This window comes from Colobus angolensis, unplaced genomic scaffold (assembly GCF_000951035.1).
Source record: "Colobus angolensis palliatus isolate OR3802 unplaced genomic scaffold, Cang.pa_1.0 Scaffold97, whole genome shotgun sequence".
NCBI lineage: Eukaryota > Metazoa > Chordata > Mammalia > Primates > Cercopithecidae > Colobus > Colobus angolensis.
Genome location: NW_012123709.1, coordinates 8,223,614 through 8,244,160, shown reverse-complemented (window position 1 = coordinate 8,244,160; position 20,547 = coordinate 8,223,614). Strand labels below are relative to the sequence as shown.

Here is a 20,547-nt window from a genome sequence, read left to right as displayed (position 1 = left end):
TACTCTTCAAGGTGTCTTGATGAGCAAGAGTTCTTTATGTCAATGATTTTATTTTAATGTAGTCATATTTCTTATTTGTTTTGTGCTTTCCATGTCTTTTCCATATGAGGCCAAAAGATAGGCTCCTATATTATTTTCAAAAATTATTAAAATTTTCCTTTCTCATTGTTACATCTGGGACTGTCTTTTATTTATGAAGTGAGGTAGGGATCCATTTTCCTTTTTTTGCCATATATATTGAATTTTTAAAATACTTTTATTCATAGACAATTTTGCCCACTGATCTGGGATACCACATTTGTCATGTATTAGTTTCCACATATGCATAGATTTGCTTCTGAGCTCTCAATTCTTTTCACTCATTATTTATTTTTTTTCCTGTGACAATTACTACCCTACTATAGTACTCTACTAGTTCTTATTACCTTATTTTCTTTGATATGAGGTAGAATATCTCCCACTTAGTTTTCCTTTTTTGGAGTTGTTTTTTGAACATTTGTTCTTGCATGCAATTTTTTAGAATAAGCTTGTTAAATTCCAAATAATTCTTAGATTTTGATTGAAATGACTTTGAAACTAGAAATTTGGGAAAAATTAACACCTTTATAGTACTGGTTTTCCCATTCATGAAGAGAATTATGTCCCTCTTTTTATTTAGGTCTACTTTAATGCTTTCAATAAAGTTCAGTAATTTCTACACTGATTCTTGACTATGTTTGCTTAGATTTATACTTATTTTACGTCTCTCTAATGGTATTTTAATTTTCCAACTTGTTAACAGCGTATAAAAAGGCAACTGATTATTGTGTATTTATCTCATATTTACTAGGTTTACTCTATTCTTTTTTTAATCCGTCAATACAGATTTTCTATGCTGAAAAATCACAATTCATAGTCTCATTTCTTCCTTTCCAATGTATTTTATTTGATTTCTTTGCCTTATTGCACTTGCTTAGATTAAATAAAGGAGGTAGAAATGGGTATCATATTCCTATGTCATACTGATCTCAAAAAGAAAGTTTTCGAATTTTCACCAAATACGCCTTTGACACATGCCTGCTTTGTGGACACTCTTTTTGAGGCTAAAGCTATTCCCTTACAATCCTAGTTACAAAATTTCATTATAAATCATAATCAAATATTTTCCCATCACTTTTTAATTATGTAATTCCCCCTTCATCTATTTTTACATTATTTATAAAAAGCATTTACTAATTTTGAATCAAATTTGCTAGTCTGGAATAATCAGTTAATCATCAAACATTTTTTATATATTTCTGGATTTCATTTGTTAATATTCTGGTTAAGATCGTCATATCTATATTTATGAGATAAATTGTCCTGTAGTTTCTTTTACTTCCTGCCCTTGTCTGGTTGTGCTATCAAGATTATATATACTAGCCTTGAGTTTAATATGATTTTCTATTCTCTAATATTTTGTGTAAGAAAGACATGCTTAGTGTAATAAAACAAGGTGGACCTCACATTTCATGTGACGATTTTAAACTACTAATTACCTTAATATTTATGGAACCATTCAGGTGTTCTACTTCTTGACTGTTTTGACCACATTCTTCTAGAAAATTATTTCAGATTATTTTCATTTATTGGCAAAAATGTGTTCATGCTATTGTATTATACATTTCTATTGCATCTGTAGTTACATTCACTTTTACTTCCTTAATATTACTTATGTTTGCTTTGCTCAATCTTGCAAAAAGTTTTTGAATGTTATCCTTTTTTTCAAAGAAGAAACTTTTGTCTTTAATTGATGTTCTCTACTCAACTTAAACTTCTAAAAAATTCCATTCTCATCTTTTAAAATGTATTAGGTTAAACCACAGAAAATTGCAAATATTTGACCATATTTAACCTGTAAAATGGGTTTTTCCTGTTCTTCAACCTAATATTTCCTTTGAATTTCTTTGATTTATTTGTATTTTTCTAGTTATTGATTTAAAGCACTTAATTGATTTTTGATCTATCTTTTACTTTTCTAATATAAATACTCATGACTATACATTTCAGCTACATCCTATGAGTCTTATCAGTACTTTTGTTTTTTGCTGTTAAGTGTTTTAAAAATTCCATTATCATTACTGTCTTAACTCAATTTATTTATAGGTGTGATCATACATTTTTAAAAATAAGGAAGTTTTTTCCATTTTAAAATTCATATGGCACCAAAAAAGAGCCCAAATAGCCAAAGCAAACCTAAGCAAAAAGAACAAAGCTGGAGGCATCCCACTGCCTGACTTCAAACTATACTACAGGGCTACAGTAACCAAAAGAGCATGGTACTAATACAAGAACAAACACACAGACCAAGTGAACAGAATAAGATGGCACACCTACAACTATCTGAACTTTGACAAACTTGACAAAAACAAGCAATAGGGAAAGGATTCCCTATTCAATAAATGGTTCTAGGGTAACTGGCTAGCCATATGGAGAAGACTGAAAGTGGACCCTTTCCTTACACCATATACAAAAATGAATTCAAGATGGATTAAAGATTTAAATGTAAAACCCAAAACTATAAAAACTCTAAGTCAACCTAGGCAATACCATTCAGGACACAGGCATGGGCGAAGATTTCATGATGAAGATGCCAAAAGCAATTACAACAAAAGCAAAAATTAACAAATGGGATGTAATTAAACTAAAGAGCTTCTGCACAGCAAAAGAAACTATCAACAGAGTAAACAGACAACCCTAAAGAATGGGAGAAAAACTTTGCAAACTATGCAGTTGACAAAAGTTGAATATCTAGCATCTATAAGGAACTGCAAACAAACGTACAAGAAAAAAACAACCCCATTAAAAAGTGGGCAAAGGATATGAACAGACACTTTTCAAAAGAAGACATGCATGAGGCCAACAAACATATATATATATCAACATCACTGGCCATTAAAGAAAAATGCAAATCAAAACCACAATGAGATCACACACTAGTCAGAATGGCTATTACTAAAAAGTCAAAAAATAACATGCTAGCAAAGCTGTAAAAAGGAACGCTTTTACACTGTTGGTGGGAGAGTAAATTAGTTCAACCATTGTGAAAGACAGTGTGGCGATTCCTCAAAGACCTACAGACAGAACTGCCACTAGACCCAGCAATCCTGGTACTGGGTATATGCCCAAAGGAATATGTCATTCTGTTATAAAGACACATGCACATGTATGTTCATTAAACCACCATTCACAATAGCAAAGACATGGAATCAACTTATAGATGCCTGTCAATGATAGACTGGATTTAAAAAATGTGGTACATATACATTATGGAATACTATGCAGCCATAAAAGAGAATGAGATCATGTCCTTTGCAGGGACATAGACTGAGCTGGGGGCCATAATCCTTCATAAACTAACACAGGAACAGAAAACCACATACTACATTCTTTCACTTATAAGTGGGAGCTAAATGATGAGAACACATGGACACATAGAGGACAGCAACATACACTGGGGCCTATCAGAAGGTGGAGGGTGGAAGGAGGTCGAGTATCAGGAAAAATAACCAATAGGCTTAACACTTGGGAGACGAAATAATCTACACAACAGACCCCCATGACACAACTTTACCTATGTAAAAACCTGCACATGTACCCCTGGACTTAAGAGTTTAAAAAATGTAGTTTTCAACACTGACATGTTAGTTATTTTTATTATTGACACATGATTCCTAACTTAATTTCATTCTGATCAGATGTGATCTCTATGAAAAAATCCTTGAAATTTTATTGAGATTTGCAGAACTTTTGCTTTTTTTAAAGTCTTCATATTGCTTGACTTTTTAAATTCTATTCACACGTTATGTTGATAAAATTTAATCAAGTACTGTATGAAAGTTAATGCAGTCTATTTGTTAATAAAGAAACCAACCTAAAATAACATCATATGTTAAGAGTCTCACCATTACCAAAATCGGTCATTCTATATATGTTTATTTATTTATAGACTATCATGCTCTACAAAGATTTTACAAGGTGATATTATGTTACCTGCTAATAGCTGGCATTCTTAAAATTGTACCACAAACACAGATTACCATGAAAGCCAAATACAGATAGAACTAGAAAATGGAGACACATTTTATAAACTTTTTGTTGTATTGGGTGTTTTTTTCTTGGTACACACTGAAGGAATTCATCTCTGAGAATCTGGCTAAAATTCATTTGCTTTAACTACATAGCTGTGCCCCTGTGGGACACACACGTACACATACACACACAAATACACACACACAAATAGGGGAAATGGATTATAACTAGCAGTCCCTGGAGTCCAGGAACCATAAGTGAATGAGAGATGAGGCTTCTGGTTAACATCCAACCTCTTGCTTTCCTTTGGGATGACACTGGAGGATATTTCATTATTCTTATTCCTACTCCTGATGGTGGCAGTGATGGTGGTGATAGCATGGCGGAAGCACCATTGATCCAGGCCAAACATTTCACAAAGTAAATTTTAATTTTCACAACCACCTTTGAAGTAGGCACTAATATTATTCTCTCTTTACAGATGAGAGAACTGTACAAAGGGGCCTTGGAAAGATGAAGGGACTTGCCCCGTCAATGATGACTCAGCCAGGCCTGTGGCTTTCCAGAAGCCCCTGCTGCCTACCACACTATCACCTTCCACACTTAGTCTCATGGTGACTCTCACCACGCTGGCCATGCTAGAGAAGGCAGCTGGTCAGAAACGCGAGCTCAGCCCTCTGCTACAGCCTTGTTCTTGGCTTCCTATTGCTCTGAAGCAAACGCCCAGATCTCAGCTGGATCTTGAATTCATAGGTATGAACTCTCTGTGCAGGTCTATGAGTTCTGCCTCCTCTTCCATGCACTTCGGCCTCAGAGGCTCATCCTTTCCTGCAGTGGCAACTGAATGGCTGGGTTTTATAGGGCTAAGTTTTTCAGATATCTCCACACCCCAAGATTATATGTATACGCAACAAAAACATCATCATGGCCCAGTCTCTCCAATGTCTTACTAAAGCATTCTAAACATAGCATGCATTAGGCATTGTACTGCTACATTCTGAATCACATGCTTCTCCAAGCAACCATACCAATGTCTCATCTTTTCCATTAGTAAGACGATTATATACAGAGGGATTTATTTATAATGAGCCCCAGCTCAAGCAGTATAGCTTTCAGTTGGCCTCATTTTATATAAATCTTTCTTTGTTAATTAATGTGTCTTATCCCAGTGTTGCAAGAACATTTATGTTCCTGAATTGGACAGGAAGGAAGCAAACCACACCCAAGGTGAAGGCTCCAAAATCTTTAGTCAGTATGAACGTAATAACCGTTTGAAAACAAAGTTTAAAAGCTGGTTTTTGTGCATATTTTAAACTACGGAAGTTGTAGAAGAGAGTCCACAAGAGAGTAAAAAGTGATGTGATAATTAGGTCATGAATTAACCCCCTGGTCCTTGCAGCTCTGTACTGTTTTTAAAGACCCCCTTCTCACCTCCTAGGATATTTTGAACATGCAAAATGCCTAATGTGACTAATAAGGCACCTAGCATGAAAGTTAATTAATGAAAATGAAAACACTAAAACTCAGGTTATTTAGTAACAAGGGCCTGGAGCCAGATCCCAATTAAACCACTCTTGTGGTGAAGGCAGGGATCAAAATGCCCAATAGGTTCCATCTGGCTGCTTCTGTGGGTCAATGTAGAGCCTCACGTCCATGTCAAATTAGCTTTTCCACCCTCTTCTTTCCCGTGCAGTGAGGAACTAAAGGCAGTCCTCCCCACACTGTACTGGGGAACTCCCAGGCTCTCCCACTCACATGTAAGGGGCTTGGCAGCTAAGAAATCCAGCTGGAAGCGAGCATGATTTGATTCACCCGCTCTTCACAGTCCAATCCCTTTTGTCATTCACTCCACTGGAGGGGCCCCCTAAACCTCCAATCCCATTTGTACCCCACCTAGGAGATCTGATAATGGTCCTGGCAGAGCTGTGGCTTTTCATAACTTCTGGCAGGGGCCTCGCTGACCCATAACACGAGGACACACATGATTTCTTCTCATACTGTCTTTGTAAATTGACCATGGCTAACCTTGCTGCCCTAATCAGATCAATCAGAATAACATTTTCTTAGCTGCTGCACACTGGAAGCCTCCTGGGCTGAGGGGTAACTCAGAGTTAGGCTGGGATACAGAAGGCGGATTTTTGAATTTCCAGTGGTCTCAGGTTTCCTTTGCTTTCATCACAGTTGGTGAGCTTTGTAAGGTCCGTGTTTACAGCCATGCAAATTAGCCTCAGCTGGAGGGAAACCAGGTCAGGTCTAAACGAAATGAAGCTCTGGGTCAAAGGTATTTTATCAAAAATTGGAAGTGTGGCCATAGCGCTGGGGTCAAGCCAGACTATCACAGGAAGTAAGTGGACAGTTTTGTCTGGTGTAACCTGAGCTCCAGGCCTCTGGACCGTGGAAACTCTGCTAGGAGATGGAGGGAAAAATGGTGGAGGGCCACCCCAGCACAGTGGGGGCTGGCCAGTTCCACCACTGTGGCTGCTGCCGCCAAATGCATTTTTGTTATGTAAGGACAACTGCAAAGAGAGAATATTAGATACTGGAAGGGTGGAACATTGTGGTTGTGAGTCTGGCTTGCAGTATATCCCATGTCACACATTGACAAGGCAAAATCTAAATTCACTGTTTCAATCTTATACACACTCGGTTTAAAAACATATGTGGGAACATATCCACGTTCAGTTACGTTCTGAGATCTCGCATCTGGAAAGCATAGTTGAAAATTTTCACTCCAGATGCCATGTTAGGTATAGAAATTAAGGTCAGAGATCACATGAGTGGACATACAACAACTAATAGTTACCTTCAAGACGAGATCTCTGGCTCCTAATTTCCACTACAGTTTTCTCTATCATATTTCCAGTACTTCAACACCCCCAGTACATAAAAAAACTTGGTTTGTTTACAAATAACTCTCCAATATATTTACCTTACATTTGGGGGCTTATTAAAATCAGAACAATTATTTCCTGAACCCCCATGTACCTATGGCTCATACAATATGCTACTGATAGTTGGAGACAGCTCTATCTACCTGATTAGGCCTGGGTCTGAGCGCTAACATATTGGTCCATGTGTGATACCCTCATCTATCTGCCTTCTAAAAATCAAACGAAAGTTGGTAGATCTTGAGTGTCTTCATCTGCAAAGTAGAAGTAATGACCAGATCCTTGGAATTCATATAATTAAAATTTATCTTTTGACAGATGAGAAACCGGAGATCGGAGAATTTAAAGGACTTGTTCAGGATTCGATATTTGGTTAGGGTCAGAGTCTGAATTAGAAATTATGTTTACTGACACCAAAGCTGGCACTTTTTTCACTATACAATGACCAAGAAATAAAATTCAGGCTTGGCCAAGTGAATTTAAAGCCAGGACTTGCAGTTAAATGCAGATGAATGACCATTTGTCAAGTAATTAAGAACACAAGGCTGGGCATCAAGGCTCACGCCTGTAATCCCAGCACTTTGGGAGGCTGAGGGGGGTGGGTCACCTGAGGTCAGGAGTTGGAGACCAGCCTGGCCAAAACAGTGAAACCCCATCTCTACTAAAAATACAAAAATTAGCCAGGCATGGTAGCGTGTGCCTGTAGTCCCAGCTACTCTGGAGGCTGAGGCAGGAGAATTGCTTGATGAACCTGAGAGGTGGAGGGTGCAGTGACTGGGTGACGGAGTGAGACTGTGTCTCGAAACAAACAAACAAACAAACTCTGGGGTTGTTGCCGGAAACATTCCTTTGCTCTGCAGAACTATGTGGTGTTCGGCAAGTTGCCCAACCCCTCTAAACTCCAGTTTTCTCATGTATAAAATAGGAACAATAATAGGAACCGTCTCACTGGGTTTTCGAAGATCAAATTAGTTAATATATGACAGGCACTTAACCAAAACCATTTAGCAATGTCACTACTAGTGATATCTTTATTTTTTAATCTCCACTTGAACGATATCAAATAAATCCAAGGTCACTGAGACTTCTCTCTGTTCATATTAAGCATGTGCCTATGAGGGCATGTGCATGTGCAGGGGTTGTTTTGACTATCACGTACATGGGAGATGTGTGTATTTTGCAAAGCACTTACAAGTTCAGCTTCAAAAGCATCCATGTGACCTGGACTTGCAACCTAAGTATACGTATATGATCTTTCCCTATTCTTGTTACATCTTCACACACCTCTAAGCTTAGAACTGAAGGCCAGAGGACTCACTACCCCATCAAGGTCCCAAGCACAGGCACTCAGCCTCATTCTATTGTCTACCTCCAACCCCATAACACAATCTCAGAAAATGGCCTGGATTGAGGATAAATGAATGAGATTCAGGAAAATAATAAGCAAGACTTCAAAACTTTCCTCAACAAGAAGAAGATAAATATTTTTTTAAAGCACAAATGTTTAGAATGGTTCTTTCATAGCATACCCCGTACTTTTTTGTGTTTTCCAAATACATAACCCCAAATCTACATTCAAACAAATTTTTGCTTTTCACGCTCTTCAGATATGGAAGATTTTAAAGATATGTGTGTGTGTGTGCGTGCGTGCGCACATGTGTCTCTGTGTGTGGTGAGAAGGGAATTCCAGAATCAGTCCCAAAGGGGCTAACTCTAATATTTCATATATTTTTATACTGCAATCATTCATTCTAAGCACTGGAATCATGGCTGCTAATGATTTTTATTCTACTAATACCTACAAGTCTTTCTAATATGGAATTGGCTCCCAATACTCTGTGTGGGCAATCTGCTGTGAAATCTGGCCTCATGGTCCACGATACAGAGATATAAGAAGGAAAGAGAGAGCTGAGGGGCAGTTGCTGTCTTCCAGGTGCCCGCTGTCGGGGTTCTAGGATCCATGTGACTTCATCTTTGTATCTCAGCATTCTAAGGTGCCCTCTTGTGGTGTGGGGTAGGGAAAGCGCATCCTAAATGCAGCTGGCTGGAGACACAAATCCAGGTTAAGTTACTGTTTAACAGCCAACAAGAGAAACATAGTTGAACTCCAAGAATAATACACAGATTCAACATTCTGAAAGAGTCATTGATATTCATATTTGACAAGTCCTAACCACTCTTTAAAAATAAATAAGCAAATAAAATAAAGGTACAACTTAACTTTTGGGGCTGTCTCATTTCCAAATAAAATTTACAAGGTGGAATTTTTGTAAACTGGTGCCTGTCATGGAGCTCCTGTTTCCTTTCAGTAAATGTGGCCAGTCAGGAGTCCTTAAAGTGAAGAACAGGAAAGCCCTGATCATTCCAGATATCACTCATTTAGGCCCCCAGGTCATGTATTAGTACAATCAACACACGGGCAAGTTATTTCACTCACTTCTAGAGATGACAATCCCTAACCCCACTGCTCATTTATCAACACGTGAAAAATGTAAAGGGGCAGATCAACTTATTGCCACCCCCTATATGAAAAAAATAATGCACATACCTTACACCAAGGGAGCCCAGAGAAATTATCTTTGTACACCAAAGCTGAAATAATATAAACTTGGAAGGCAACAGGTTATGAAAACCCTATAAATTTATGAACAGGCTTCCAAACAATGTTCTTCTTCCACCCTTCTCCCCTCCTCAGTAAACTGAGACACGCAGTCTGGGATTTGAGAATTACAGCTATGATCCTTGCCAAAGTGACCAAATTACAATCAATGCTGAAGGCTTTTGGCACCACAAAGTTTCAACAGACTAGTGTCTCCTGAACCATCACAACCCCCTTCCCCTCAAGTGCCTGGGGAATAGCCATTATCTCATTAATTCTTAAGAAATATCTATTAAAAAGACAGAGAGACAGAGAGGGAGAGGGAGACAGAGGAATGCTTTTACGTATCTTACAGAACAGGAAACAAACAGAGATGATTTATAATTTAGTCAGATCACGGCATCTCAAAAAAGGAGGAATATTGGCAGGTCATGCTGATTTTCAGAAAGCTGTTGGGCAAGTTTAAAACACAACTGGAAAGTTTATTAGAGCATCTAGTTTTTTTTTTTTTCAGACAATGAAGAATCTCAGACAATGAAGGCAGATGATTTCTGGCTCCTTCACAAGGTGCTGACCTACCTTGCTCAGGAACAAACGTCACTTAAAGATAGTGTAAATATGACATATTGACAGGGGAAACTCCTAATCGTTCAGTGAAAAGAGACTATACAAACATGACATGAACTACTAGATGTTCGAATGTATCACTAAAGGAAGTTGTGGTATACTTCCATGAATACTGAAAAACAAGAATGACCTAGAGACTCCCATTTGCAAACAGTGTCAGGAATCGACACATTAATGGTTTAAGACCTTAAAAACCCTGGGAATCAAAGATGTTTAAGAATTTCTTTCCAAAGCTTTCAAATTCGTTCATAAACTAAGAGATTAATGTAAAGAATACTTAATGTATGATTATAATTTCATATTATCCTTGTAATAACCATATTAAGGGGGTGTTATTCCCAATTTTGTAGAGAAGAAATCAGTGTGAGAAGGTTAAAGGACTTCTTCTGAATGTTATGAGAGAAAAAAATAAGAGATAGTAGCAAGTGGGCCGGGCGCGGTGGCTCAAGCCTGTAATCCCAGCACTTTGGGAGGTCGAGACGGGCGGATCACGAGGTCAGGAGATCGAGACCATCCTGGCTAACACGGTGAAACCCCGTCTCTACTAAAAAATACAAAAAACTAGCCGGGCGAGGTGGCGGGCGCCTGTAGTCCCAGCTACTCGGGAGGCTGAGGCAGGAGAATGGCGTGAACCCGGGAGGTGGAGCTTGCAGTGAGCTGAGATCCGGCCACAGCACTCCAGCCTGGGCGACAGAGCAAGACTCCGTCTCAAAAAAAAAAAAAAAAAAAAAAAAAGAGATAGTAGCAAGTGGTGGTGGTTCCATTGAGAGCTGGTATCTTGAGCTCTGGTTCTCAGTTTGGTTACCGCCATGTTTGTAGTGGCAGAGTGGTCTAGTATCACAAATGAGAATGGCATCTACCTACGTATGCAATACAAATTTGTAATAATTAGTAATAAATTGATTTTATTATAGCTAATATTTTAAATGGAATTGATAAGGTCAAAGAAGAACACCAGCTCCAAATCTACATACGCCTTTTGCTGGAGTTACATAGAAGGCACATCTTTTTACTCAAAGATTTGGCTTCCTATTGGAAGACTCTGAAGAAAACTGTGATTACACAATGGGAAATATTTTGGATTTGCAGAAGTGTGGCTATATTTTGTTGATGATTTTAATAATGGCTACTCTCATTCATAAACTTCAAATAAATCACCCCAATAAAAGTTGATACTATCACCAAGGTGGCAAGTTACCATTTAAATAAAGGGGAAATGCAGACACACGCTGATGAACAAGTGTTCATCATCATCAATGTCTTCCCAGTTAAAAGTGTACAAACCCCTACAAGTCACTTTATCTTTCTAGGTCTTAGTTTCTCAGGTGCCAAAACCAGAACACAGTTAGACGATGGGTAAGATTTCTTCTAATTCTTAGACTACATGATATTACAGAACAGACTTCCTGCCTAGTTTGAGACAATACATATATATATATACATGCTTAAACAAGTGCCAGTGACATGAAATTTAAATACTATTTTAGTAGTTGAAGCTACAAATTAATATCTGAGTTCCACAGACTCTTGATCATTCTGTCCATTACTTCTGAAACATAAATGTGAAATGTGCTGAGGGATGAAGACCAGCTCTATTTAAGGGATATTCATGGCCGGGTGCAGTGGCTCACGCCTGTAATCCCAACACTTTGGGAGGCTGAGACAGGTGGATCACCTGATGTCAGGAGTTCGAGACTGGCCTGGACAACATAGTGAAACCCCGTCTCTACTAAAAATACAAAAATCAGCTGGGCTTGATTGTGGGTGCCTGTAATCCCAGCTACTTGGGAGGCTGAGGCAGGAGAATTGCTTGAACCCTGGTGGCGGGGGTTGCAGTGAGCTGAGATCACACCATTGCACTCCAACCTGGGCGACAGGAGTGAAACTCTGTCTCAAAACAACAACAACAACAAAAAGATATTCATATTCACGTTTCAATGCTGGCTGAGGCCCTATAGCTAAGACTCAGAATCCTGGATTTTGAAATCCAGTAATGTACCCAGCACTTCCTCTTGTTCAGTCATTATAAAAAGACCTATTTGGCAAGTATCCTCCTGGTCTTCTCATATGGGAACCATTCCATGATCCAGCTGAAGGAGTTGGCCTTCAGTGCTGAAACTTCTCAGTTGCTTACCACCTCTAAAACCACTTTCATTTTCAAGAGGAAAGAAAACAAACCTCTGACTCTCAAAAGAGACCAAGGGATCCATCTTGATGTTGGAAATCTGGCCACAGGCATGGAGGAAAGATCACAGGAGGCAGGTTTGGAGTTTTCTGGCATCAATTCAGCTTGCTATTTAAAACTTAAAACCTCAGCTCTAAGGTAGGACACAAAGCTCACTGAAAACTCTAAGCTGCATATTACCACAAAGCCCAGTAGACCCAATTTTTTGCCTCCACTTACTTACAGAGAAAAGCAAGCACTACACAAGTATATGGATTCCATGGGGCAGTGGCAACCACCCTGTTCAGAAAATTTAAAGAGTTTAAATGAAGTGTTATTTTCCCCCTCAGAGAGAGAAACAAAATATACGTATCAAGTACTAATTATTAACTGCCTTGGTTAAAATCTTTTGTTGAACAGGCAAACTATTACAAGAAATAAGAATAAATGACCAAATGCTTTGAAGTTTTAAAAACAAATATTCATTCACCAACACAGAAGTGAATAGTTCTATGAGAAAACATGTTTTCAAGCATCTGGAGAGAAATAAAAAGAGTAATAGCCATCTAAGAAGCAATAAAGAACAAAAGAAAGCATTCAGTGGAGTTTCTGGTTAGTCAGGGAAGCCTTCTTGAAAGAGGCAAACTGAAGTTGGCTTTGGAACACAGAGATTTTCCTTTTGCCATTCAGTAGAAACAAGTCTTCTGTTTTCTATAGATGGCACTGAAAAAGCCAGCCTGGCTACAAAGCAGGCTTACCTCCATCTCATATGAATCTAATTGAATGGGAATACATTCTATGTAAATCAGCTGACTTTTTTTTTGCCCGAATTTGTCTGGAACTTACTATTTGTACTAATCCATTCTCACACTGCTATAAAGATACTACCGACATGGCAGCAGGAGACAGAGGGTGGGGTGGGAGTGGCACCAGACACTTATGGAACAACCAAACCTCGTGAGAACTCATTCACTATCAGGAGAACAGAAGGGAAATCCACCCCCACGATTTAATCACCTCCAACCAGGTCCCCCCTGGACATGTAGGTACAATTTGACATGAGATTTGGGTGGCGTCACAGAGCCAATTTATTAGAAAAATTCAAATTGTTCCATGCAATATAGCCTCTTAAAATTTTCCTTTAATACTTCTTTGGATATTTTTATTAAGACAACACAATTACAGTGACCTTGAGAGATGAAACATTTTGATCATGATTTTTATCCATAATTGAAGTCAGTAGGAAAATCTGATTTGATTAACAGAAAGCTGAATTCAGACATTTTCCATTTTTCCCCTGTAATTTGCAGCTAATTTCATAATCATTATATTACTTGAGAAATGAACTGATGATGAACCCCGCGATGTAATTTAACAAGGAAAGGTAGCCGGGCGCGGTGGCTCACGCCTGTAATCCCAGCACTCTGGGAGGCTGAGGTGGGAGAATCACCTGGGATGTCAGGAGTTCAAGACCAACCTGGCCAACTTGGTGAAACCCCGTCTCTACTGAAAATACAAAATTAGCCGGGCATGGTAGTGCATGCCTGTAATCCTAGCTACTTGGGAGGTTGAAGCAGGAGAACTGCTTGAAGCCCAGAGGCAGAGGTTGCAGTGAGCCGAGATCACACCATTGCACTCCTGCCTAGGTGACAAGAGTAAGACTCCATCTCAAAAAAAAAAAAAGAAAAAAGGCAGGTTGATGGTTTCATTCAACATTACACACTTTTCAAAACACTGCCTCAAACCTGCTTAGATGTGAATTTCACAGCATCCTGGTGGGTCAGATATTGTTAATCCTTTTTTTTCGAGACGGAGTTTCGCTCTTGTTGCCCAGGCCGGGGTGCAATGCGGCGATCTCAGCTCACTGCAACCTCCGCCTCCTGGGCTGAAGCGATTCTCCTGCCTCAGCCCCCTGAGTAGCTGGGATTACAGGCACCCACCACCACACCCGGCTAATATTTGTGTTTTTAGTAGAGACGGGGTTTCCCCAAGTTGGCTAGGCTGGTGTCGAACTCCTGATCTCAGCTGATCCACCCGCCTCAGCCTCCCAAATTGCTAGGATTACAGGCATGAGCCACCATATCCGGCCTGTTAATCCTTCCTTATAGAGAAGGGAAAATACGGCAAGGAAGACAACCAGCCCAAGCTCACATAGCAAGTCAATAGCAGAACTTTTTCCTCGACACCATTTCTGCTACTATTAAAAATAAGAAAAACTAACCAACCAAAAACCCACTAAAACAGGGAAATGGTAGCCATGGTAGTAACAGTAGCAAAAACAAGGGCAGTTATCTTAGGTTGAACACTGACAGTGAGCCAGGCACTATGCTGAGCCTCATACATGGATTACCTCATTGAGTAATTACTTAGAGGAACATTATGAGCAGACATCATCTCATGCTATGGTGCAGGGATCCAGACACAGAGAGTGAAAGGACCTAGGACCGTTGCCTCAGATCTCACAGTCAGTGTGTGGCAGAGCTGTGATTCATCCTCATGGTTGTCTCTGACTGCTTGGCAGTCTTGAACTCATTCTCTTACAGAAGGCTGGTGCCTCTCAGTTTTCAAGTCCTTGAGTCACTACTCAGAAGTCACCATCACAATGAGGCCTACCCTGAACACCCCATTTAAAATTGCAGACTCCACCCCCACCCTACTAAAATCGACCCTCCTTCCCCTGCACAACTATGGGATTGACAGGGTTTGTGTTTAGTGTTTGTTAATATAAGCTCCACAGGGCAAGGATTTATTATTATTATTATTATTGTTATTTTTGCCCTCAATACATCCCAATGCTTAAGACAGTGCTGTCCAACAGAGCTTTTTATGCAATGGAAATGTTTTGTATCTGTGCTATCCAATACAGCAGCCACTAGGCATAAGAACAAAATTGGAAAGTGGCTAGTGCAATTAAAGAACTAAATTATTTTGTTTACTTTCAATATTTAATAGCCACATGTTACCATACTGGACAGTGCAGGCCTAGAACAAATGCCTAGCATAGTAAACCCCTACGAAATATTTGCTAAACGAATGAAATTATAAATAAAACCTATTTTCCATATAACCTATAGACTACTTTCACTAACTACAAATTAAATTTTATTTTTATTTCAATAGAATTAATGGCTGAAAAAGTCCAGATTAAAGTTTGAAAATTCAGAAGATATGGCCAAAATAGCAAGCACAGATTTCATGAACGATTGGCTCCCTTTGCCATCTGCCACGCAAAACCTTCTGAAACATTTCCTGAAAACAGGGAAAGCACCAACAGCATGTAATGAACTCCCATGAATCTCACACACACACACACACACAGAATATGTACTAAATTCCCATGATACACACACATATATGTATAGGTATGTGTATACGATATATATATATATATACCATTTCCCTATATAATATATAATTACAGCTTTGGCATAATCACTCAGTACCTTTTTGACCTTGTTTTTTTTCTCAAAAGTCTCTGACAGAGGTTTTTTCTTTTGTTGAGTTGTATCTTTGGAGAATAAATACTCAAATTCACCAGGGTCCCGAATGTCAGGTTCTTCTAAGGAGTCCCATAGGGTTGGTGTAGCATTTTGGCTTAAAAGAGAAAATGACAAGTTAACCATAAGAACCAAAACAGGAGAGAATATAATACAATGAAATCTTTCTCAAATCCATTTTTTAATTTCATTTTTCTAAAAAAACACATAAAACTCTAATAATGCTTGGAGAAAAGCTTTTTATGTTATGCATTTGTTAAACTCAAAATATACTATAGAACATTAAAACACACACAGACATATTTCCAAAAAAAATTGTCATTAGGTACAAAGATAGAGCTCTAGAGAAACTCCTTAAGACTAGAAATCCTGGGATTCGGATTCCTGGGGGCACCCAAGCTGCTCTTCCTTCAGTCTGTGGCATTTGGCATTTCCATGATGTGTAAAAATGGGCATCGTATAAAGGCTGAAAAGATAACCAATTTGAGACTTGGACAGGCTAAATCTGAAGTAGAATGAAAATGGAGTACCAAAGTAAAGATCTGCCTCCTCTTTGGACTTTTTCAACTACTTTTAAATATAGTTTTTAGGATTCATGCAGGTAAACTCTGTAGGGTCCTTAATACGTAAACAGGCTGTGCCTATTTTAAAATACATGATTCCTAGTATCTCAGTCCCCTGCACAATACTAACAACAAAAACCAACCAAAAACCTCCTCCAATGCACCTCACGGGATTTCAACTAAAGCAGCCATCGGGAAACCGTGCTCTTTCGTCTTCCAGAAACAGAGGCACCCTAGTTTTGAAGGCAAGAAAGAAAGGCTGTTGAGGATCAGGTGTAACAGAACAGCATCTGTGAGCCGACTCCAGTGGTCACTCCTCAGGGACCCTCAGTCAGCACACATCTCCCAAGTGTTTACTTTCTTATCTTAATTTCAAACACTATTAATGCCCACTGGTCAGGCGTGGTAGCTCACACCTGTAATCCAAGCACTTTGGGAGGCTGAGGTGGGCAGATCACTTGGGGTCAGGAGTTCACGACCAGCCTGGTCAACATGGTGAAACCCCATCTCTATTAAAAATAAAAGAAGTTAGTTGGGCGTGGTGGTGGCGCCTGTAATCCCAGCTACTTGGAAGGCTGAGGCAGGAGAATTGCTTGAACCCAGGAGATGGAGATTGTGATGACCTGAGATTGTGCCACTGCACTCCAGCCTGGGTAACAGAATGAGAGTCCATCTCAAAATAATAATAATAATAATAAACATTCTCAATGCCCACAAATTTCGTCTATATACTTACTGTTTATCAAGCATATGTACATGTTACAATCCATAACATCCAAAAGCTTTGTTTCCATACATATTTTCCTCAGTGAAAACTAAAAAGATAACTATTATTATATGGAATGGTCCACAGAATTTTTGGATACTACAGGAGATTTTGATATTTAAAACAGTTGGCAGCCCTGGCTCCTCAGGTCTGAGTGTTCACATTTTGCAACAGATCTGCCTTTCCCATGATATATGACATCTTGGTTTTGGCCACATTCACCTCTTCTCTCCTCTACTTTTTATTTTTCAAATGATGATTTTGCCAAGAGTTGAACCATGTAATAGTATGACATATGGAAGTTATAAAGTATAACAATAGAATGAACACCTGGGAAACCATTACCCAATCCAAGGGCTAGAACATTTCCAGTGAAGCACATCAATGCATGTGTTCCTCCCTCAGCCATATCCCTCTGCTACTCACTTAACTTCAGCCTGAAACATAAGCACCCTTAATGTTAAGTGCTTATCTCTGTGGTGCTGGGGGAGCAGTGGGGAGAAGTGGGATCTTGACTAACGAAGTCAGTCAGGAATTCTGGAGTGAGCATGTGGCATGTTAAGGGCCACTGGTCTGGGTCTCGGGAAGGTTCTGGGCAGCTGAGGGGTGACGCCTAGAGGGAGGTGATGCAGTGTGTCAGGCCAACCGCTCAGCCCCTTCCCCACTTCCTGCACCTGCTTGGCTCTAGTTCCATGGACTCTGAGGTCAGGCCAGTGTAACGAGTAATATAATTCACTTACATTGTGGAGTAAATTGGCTTTGGGAGTCAATGGTGATCAGTTTAAGCACCTGATCACCATTTACAACACTATTTCTATGGGAAAGGCATTTCCAATACTGAATGAAAATTTTGGAACACTGCCTCTCAGTGATTTGGGGACAGCCAGCATTTGGCAGGGCAACAATAAGGACCTGCTTCACAACGAACGACCTGCCATGGTGGTCAGCTGACCACTGAATATACCATTCTAGCTCAAAAGGCAGGCAGGGAGAGAGAGAGAGAAAGAAAGAAAGACAAGGAGAAAAATGAGAAACTTACTAAGAAGATGAAAAGGTAGTTAGATGAGGATTTATTTTGCTTTAAGTGTCTCTTGCTTAGTCTAGAAATCACAAAACAGACACCCAAGAAGGCAAAATGTTGAAAGAGAAAAAATCAGTTCATACCAGGAGTCAAAAGCAATTTAGGTAGATGAGAAGCAGTGTATACATAATGCTGAAAATTCACATTTTGTTTCTGGCTTCCCAGAAGAGCAAGACCAACATTTATGATGCAATCATTATATAAACTACTTACTCCTCTAGTTGCACAAAGTATTAAAATACGATTTTGCCTCCTTTATGAGAAGGTATCCCAAATAATTGCACTTTTGCTCCTATGCAAATACTCCACAGGCTCTTTGAATCATTTTCACTTAGAAGTAGTAGTGCTAATAGGTACAGAAAGTTGGAGAGACCCATAATAAAAGAACTTGAATATGTGGTACCACCAGGAAGTGCCCATGTTGCAGTCTTAACACATCAGAGAGGGGCAGCCCCCGTTTCAGGCTCAAATGCGCACCAAGCCGGGCTCTCTTGATGTCCTATTCATCCACTTTTCATTTTGCTCAAAAGTAAAGCCCTAGATATATGATGAAACCAATGAGACCTTCAGTATTCAATTGTTTTTCTTCTCAAAATGGCCAACTACATAAGCAGGAAACAACGTAGACAATGATGATCTCCAGCTTTCCCTCGGTCGTGTGCGAAGGGCCTGTATCTCCCAGTGGGACTCTTTGGTGGCTGCTGTGGTCTACAGTTATCTGTGGCTCATGAAGTCCCTCGGGGAAGGAAGTGAAGGCAGGCTAGTGGGACACAGGTGTGGAACAGCTCCCCGTGCTGTCAGACACACTCGTTCAGGGCTTACAGGTGGGAGGCATTGCCCTGGAACGGCTGTGCACCAATTTGAGAACACTAATAAGGAAACATGACTCAAAATAAATATTCTGGGAAATGGTTTTTTAGGAAATGTCTGAGTCTTTATTGGGAAGAAGGGAATACTAGTACTTTAGCTAATGGCAGAAGCTATTACAGGATCATCTCCTCACTTTTTTATGAACCATTCATTTGGGAAATTACAAAGTATAATTGAATTTTGAAAAAAAGAAGTATCGGGATGTTCCAAAAACAAACTCTTGGCCCTTATTTTTTGTGAGAGGAAAGGGGAAAATATGAAGCACATATGCTCAGTTTTAGGGTATTCCCCACTCCTTCACAGGGATTTCTAGTTGTTTTATCATTGTGAGTTGTGTGTTATTTTGTTTCATATCCTGCCTTCCCTAAGCAAAACGTTATATAAATTGAAGAATGCACTACCACATCATGACTTGGGAAAAGCTGTAAAATGTGTCCTGTATTTGCTGTCCTTTACAAACAAACTTTAACGGAGAAAGTGGTCAAGAGACAACTTAAGCTCTCTTTCACTATCCTCCTTCCAGGCTCAGAAATAAGGCAGAACAAATCACGCTCAAAACTGTTTGAATGGATGTTTCCAAGCAACTCTACCTTGCTGCTTTACAAACCCTGCTTAACAATCGATACAAATGGAAGACGCTTTCAGCTGTCCACATACTGACACTTTCTCTGAAGGGCATCAAGGTATAAAGGAAGACGGAAGAGTAATTAGCAGTTAGAAGAAATAGAGTTTAAGCAAAGAGACTTTATATTTTAAGACTCTGATCTAAAGAACTAACTTAGCCATGTCTCATTCTTTTAATAAAAATGGAAAAACACCCATTTCTGTTCAATGTCTGTATTACAGGGTTGATTATAGCATTTAAAAACAAGACAGTACAAAGAATTCTAAAAATCCTCCGTGAGCCTTCAGCATGCAATCAGGTTCAATTCTTTATGATTACTCATCAATTGTAGCGATGTTGGGGAAAGCCCCGGCTTAGACTCGGACTCTTATCCAGTCTATAAAATGGACCATGTGCCTTGGAGAAAAACCTAACACTGAAACACATTGTTTCTCCCAGCATCTTCAGAGAATACAGAGAGGCCCTGCTGGAGACAGACATTCTCCCCAAACATCCCAACCTTGTTTATCCAAGTATTCACTCTATCACACTTGATAATGGGTGCTACACTATGGAGATACTGACCCGGTAAGAATAAAATATCACTTGGGCCAAATCCTAGGAATTCACACGCTGAGAATGGGATAGGAGAGAACTTACCTCCTATCACTTATTTGTATCCTAGTCCAGTATAAAGGTTTCATGGGACAACTGGGTTCAATGGCTGGTTTTCGAGGACACTGACTGGAAGAAGAGCCAAGTCCAAAGAAGAGTCCAGGGGGAGGTGGGGGTGCAAGTCCTGGCGGTGGTGGAGCAGGAGGCGGCACTCCAGGGTTGG

General features: G+C 39.5%; 1 protein-coding gene across 1 annotated transcript in view; it reads right to left on the bottom strand.

Annotated features, from left to right (window-relative positions):
* FMN1 (formin 1) overlaps window positions 1-20,547 on the bottom strand; it is a 385,253-nt gene that overhangs the window by 174,509 nt on the left and 190,197 nt on the right. The window contains exons 6-7 of the mRNA XM_011932729.1: window positions 20,370-20,545; window positions 15,772-15,922 (exon numbers count right to left, since the gene is read on the bottom strand). Of these exons, the coding sequence (XP_011788119.1) occupies window positions 15,772-15,922; window positions 20,370-20,545 (327 nt within the window). The remainder of the gene's footprint in view (window positions 1-15,771; window positions 15,923-20,369; window positions 20,546-20,547) is intronic.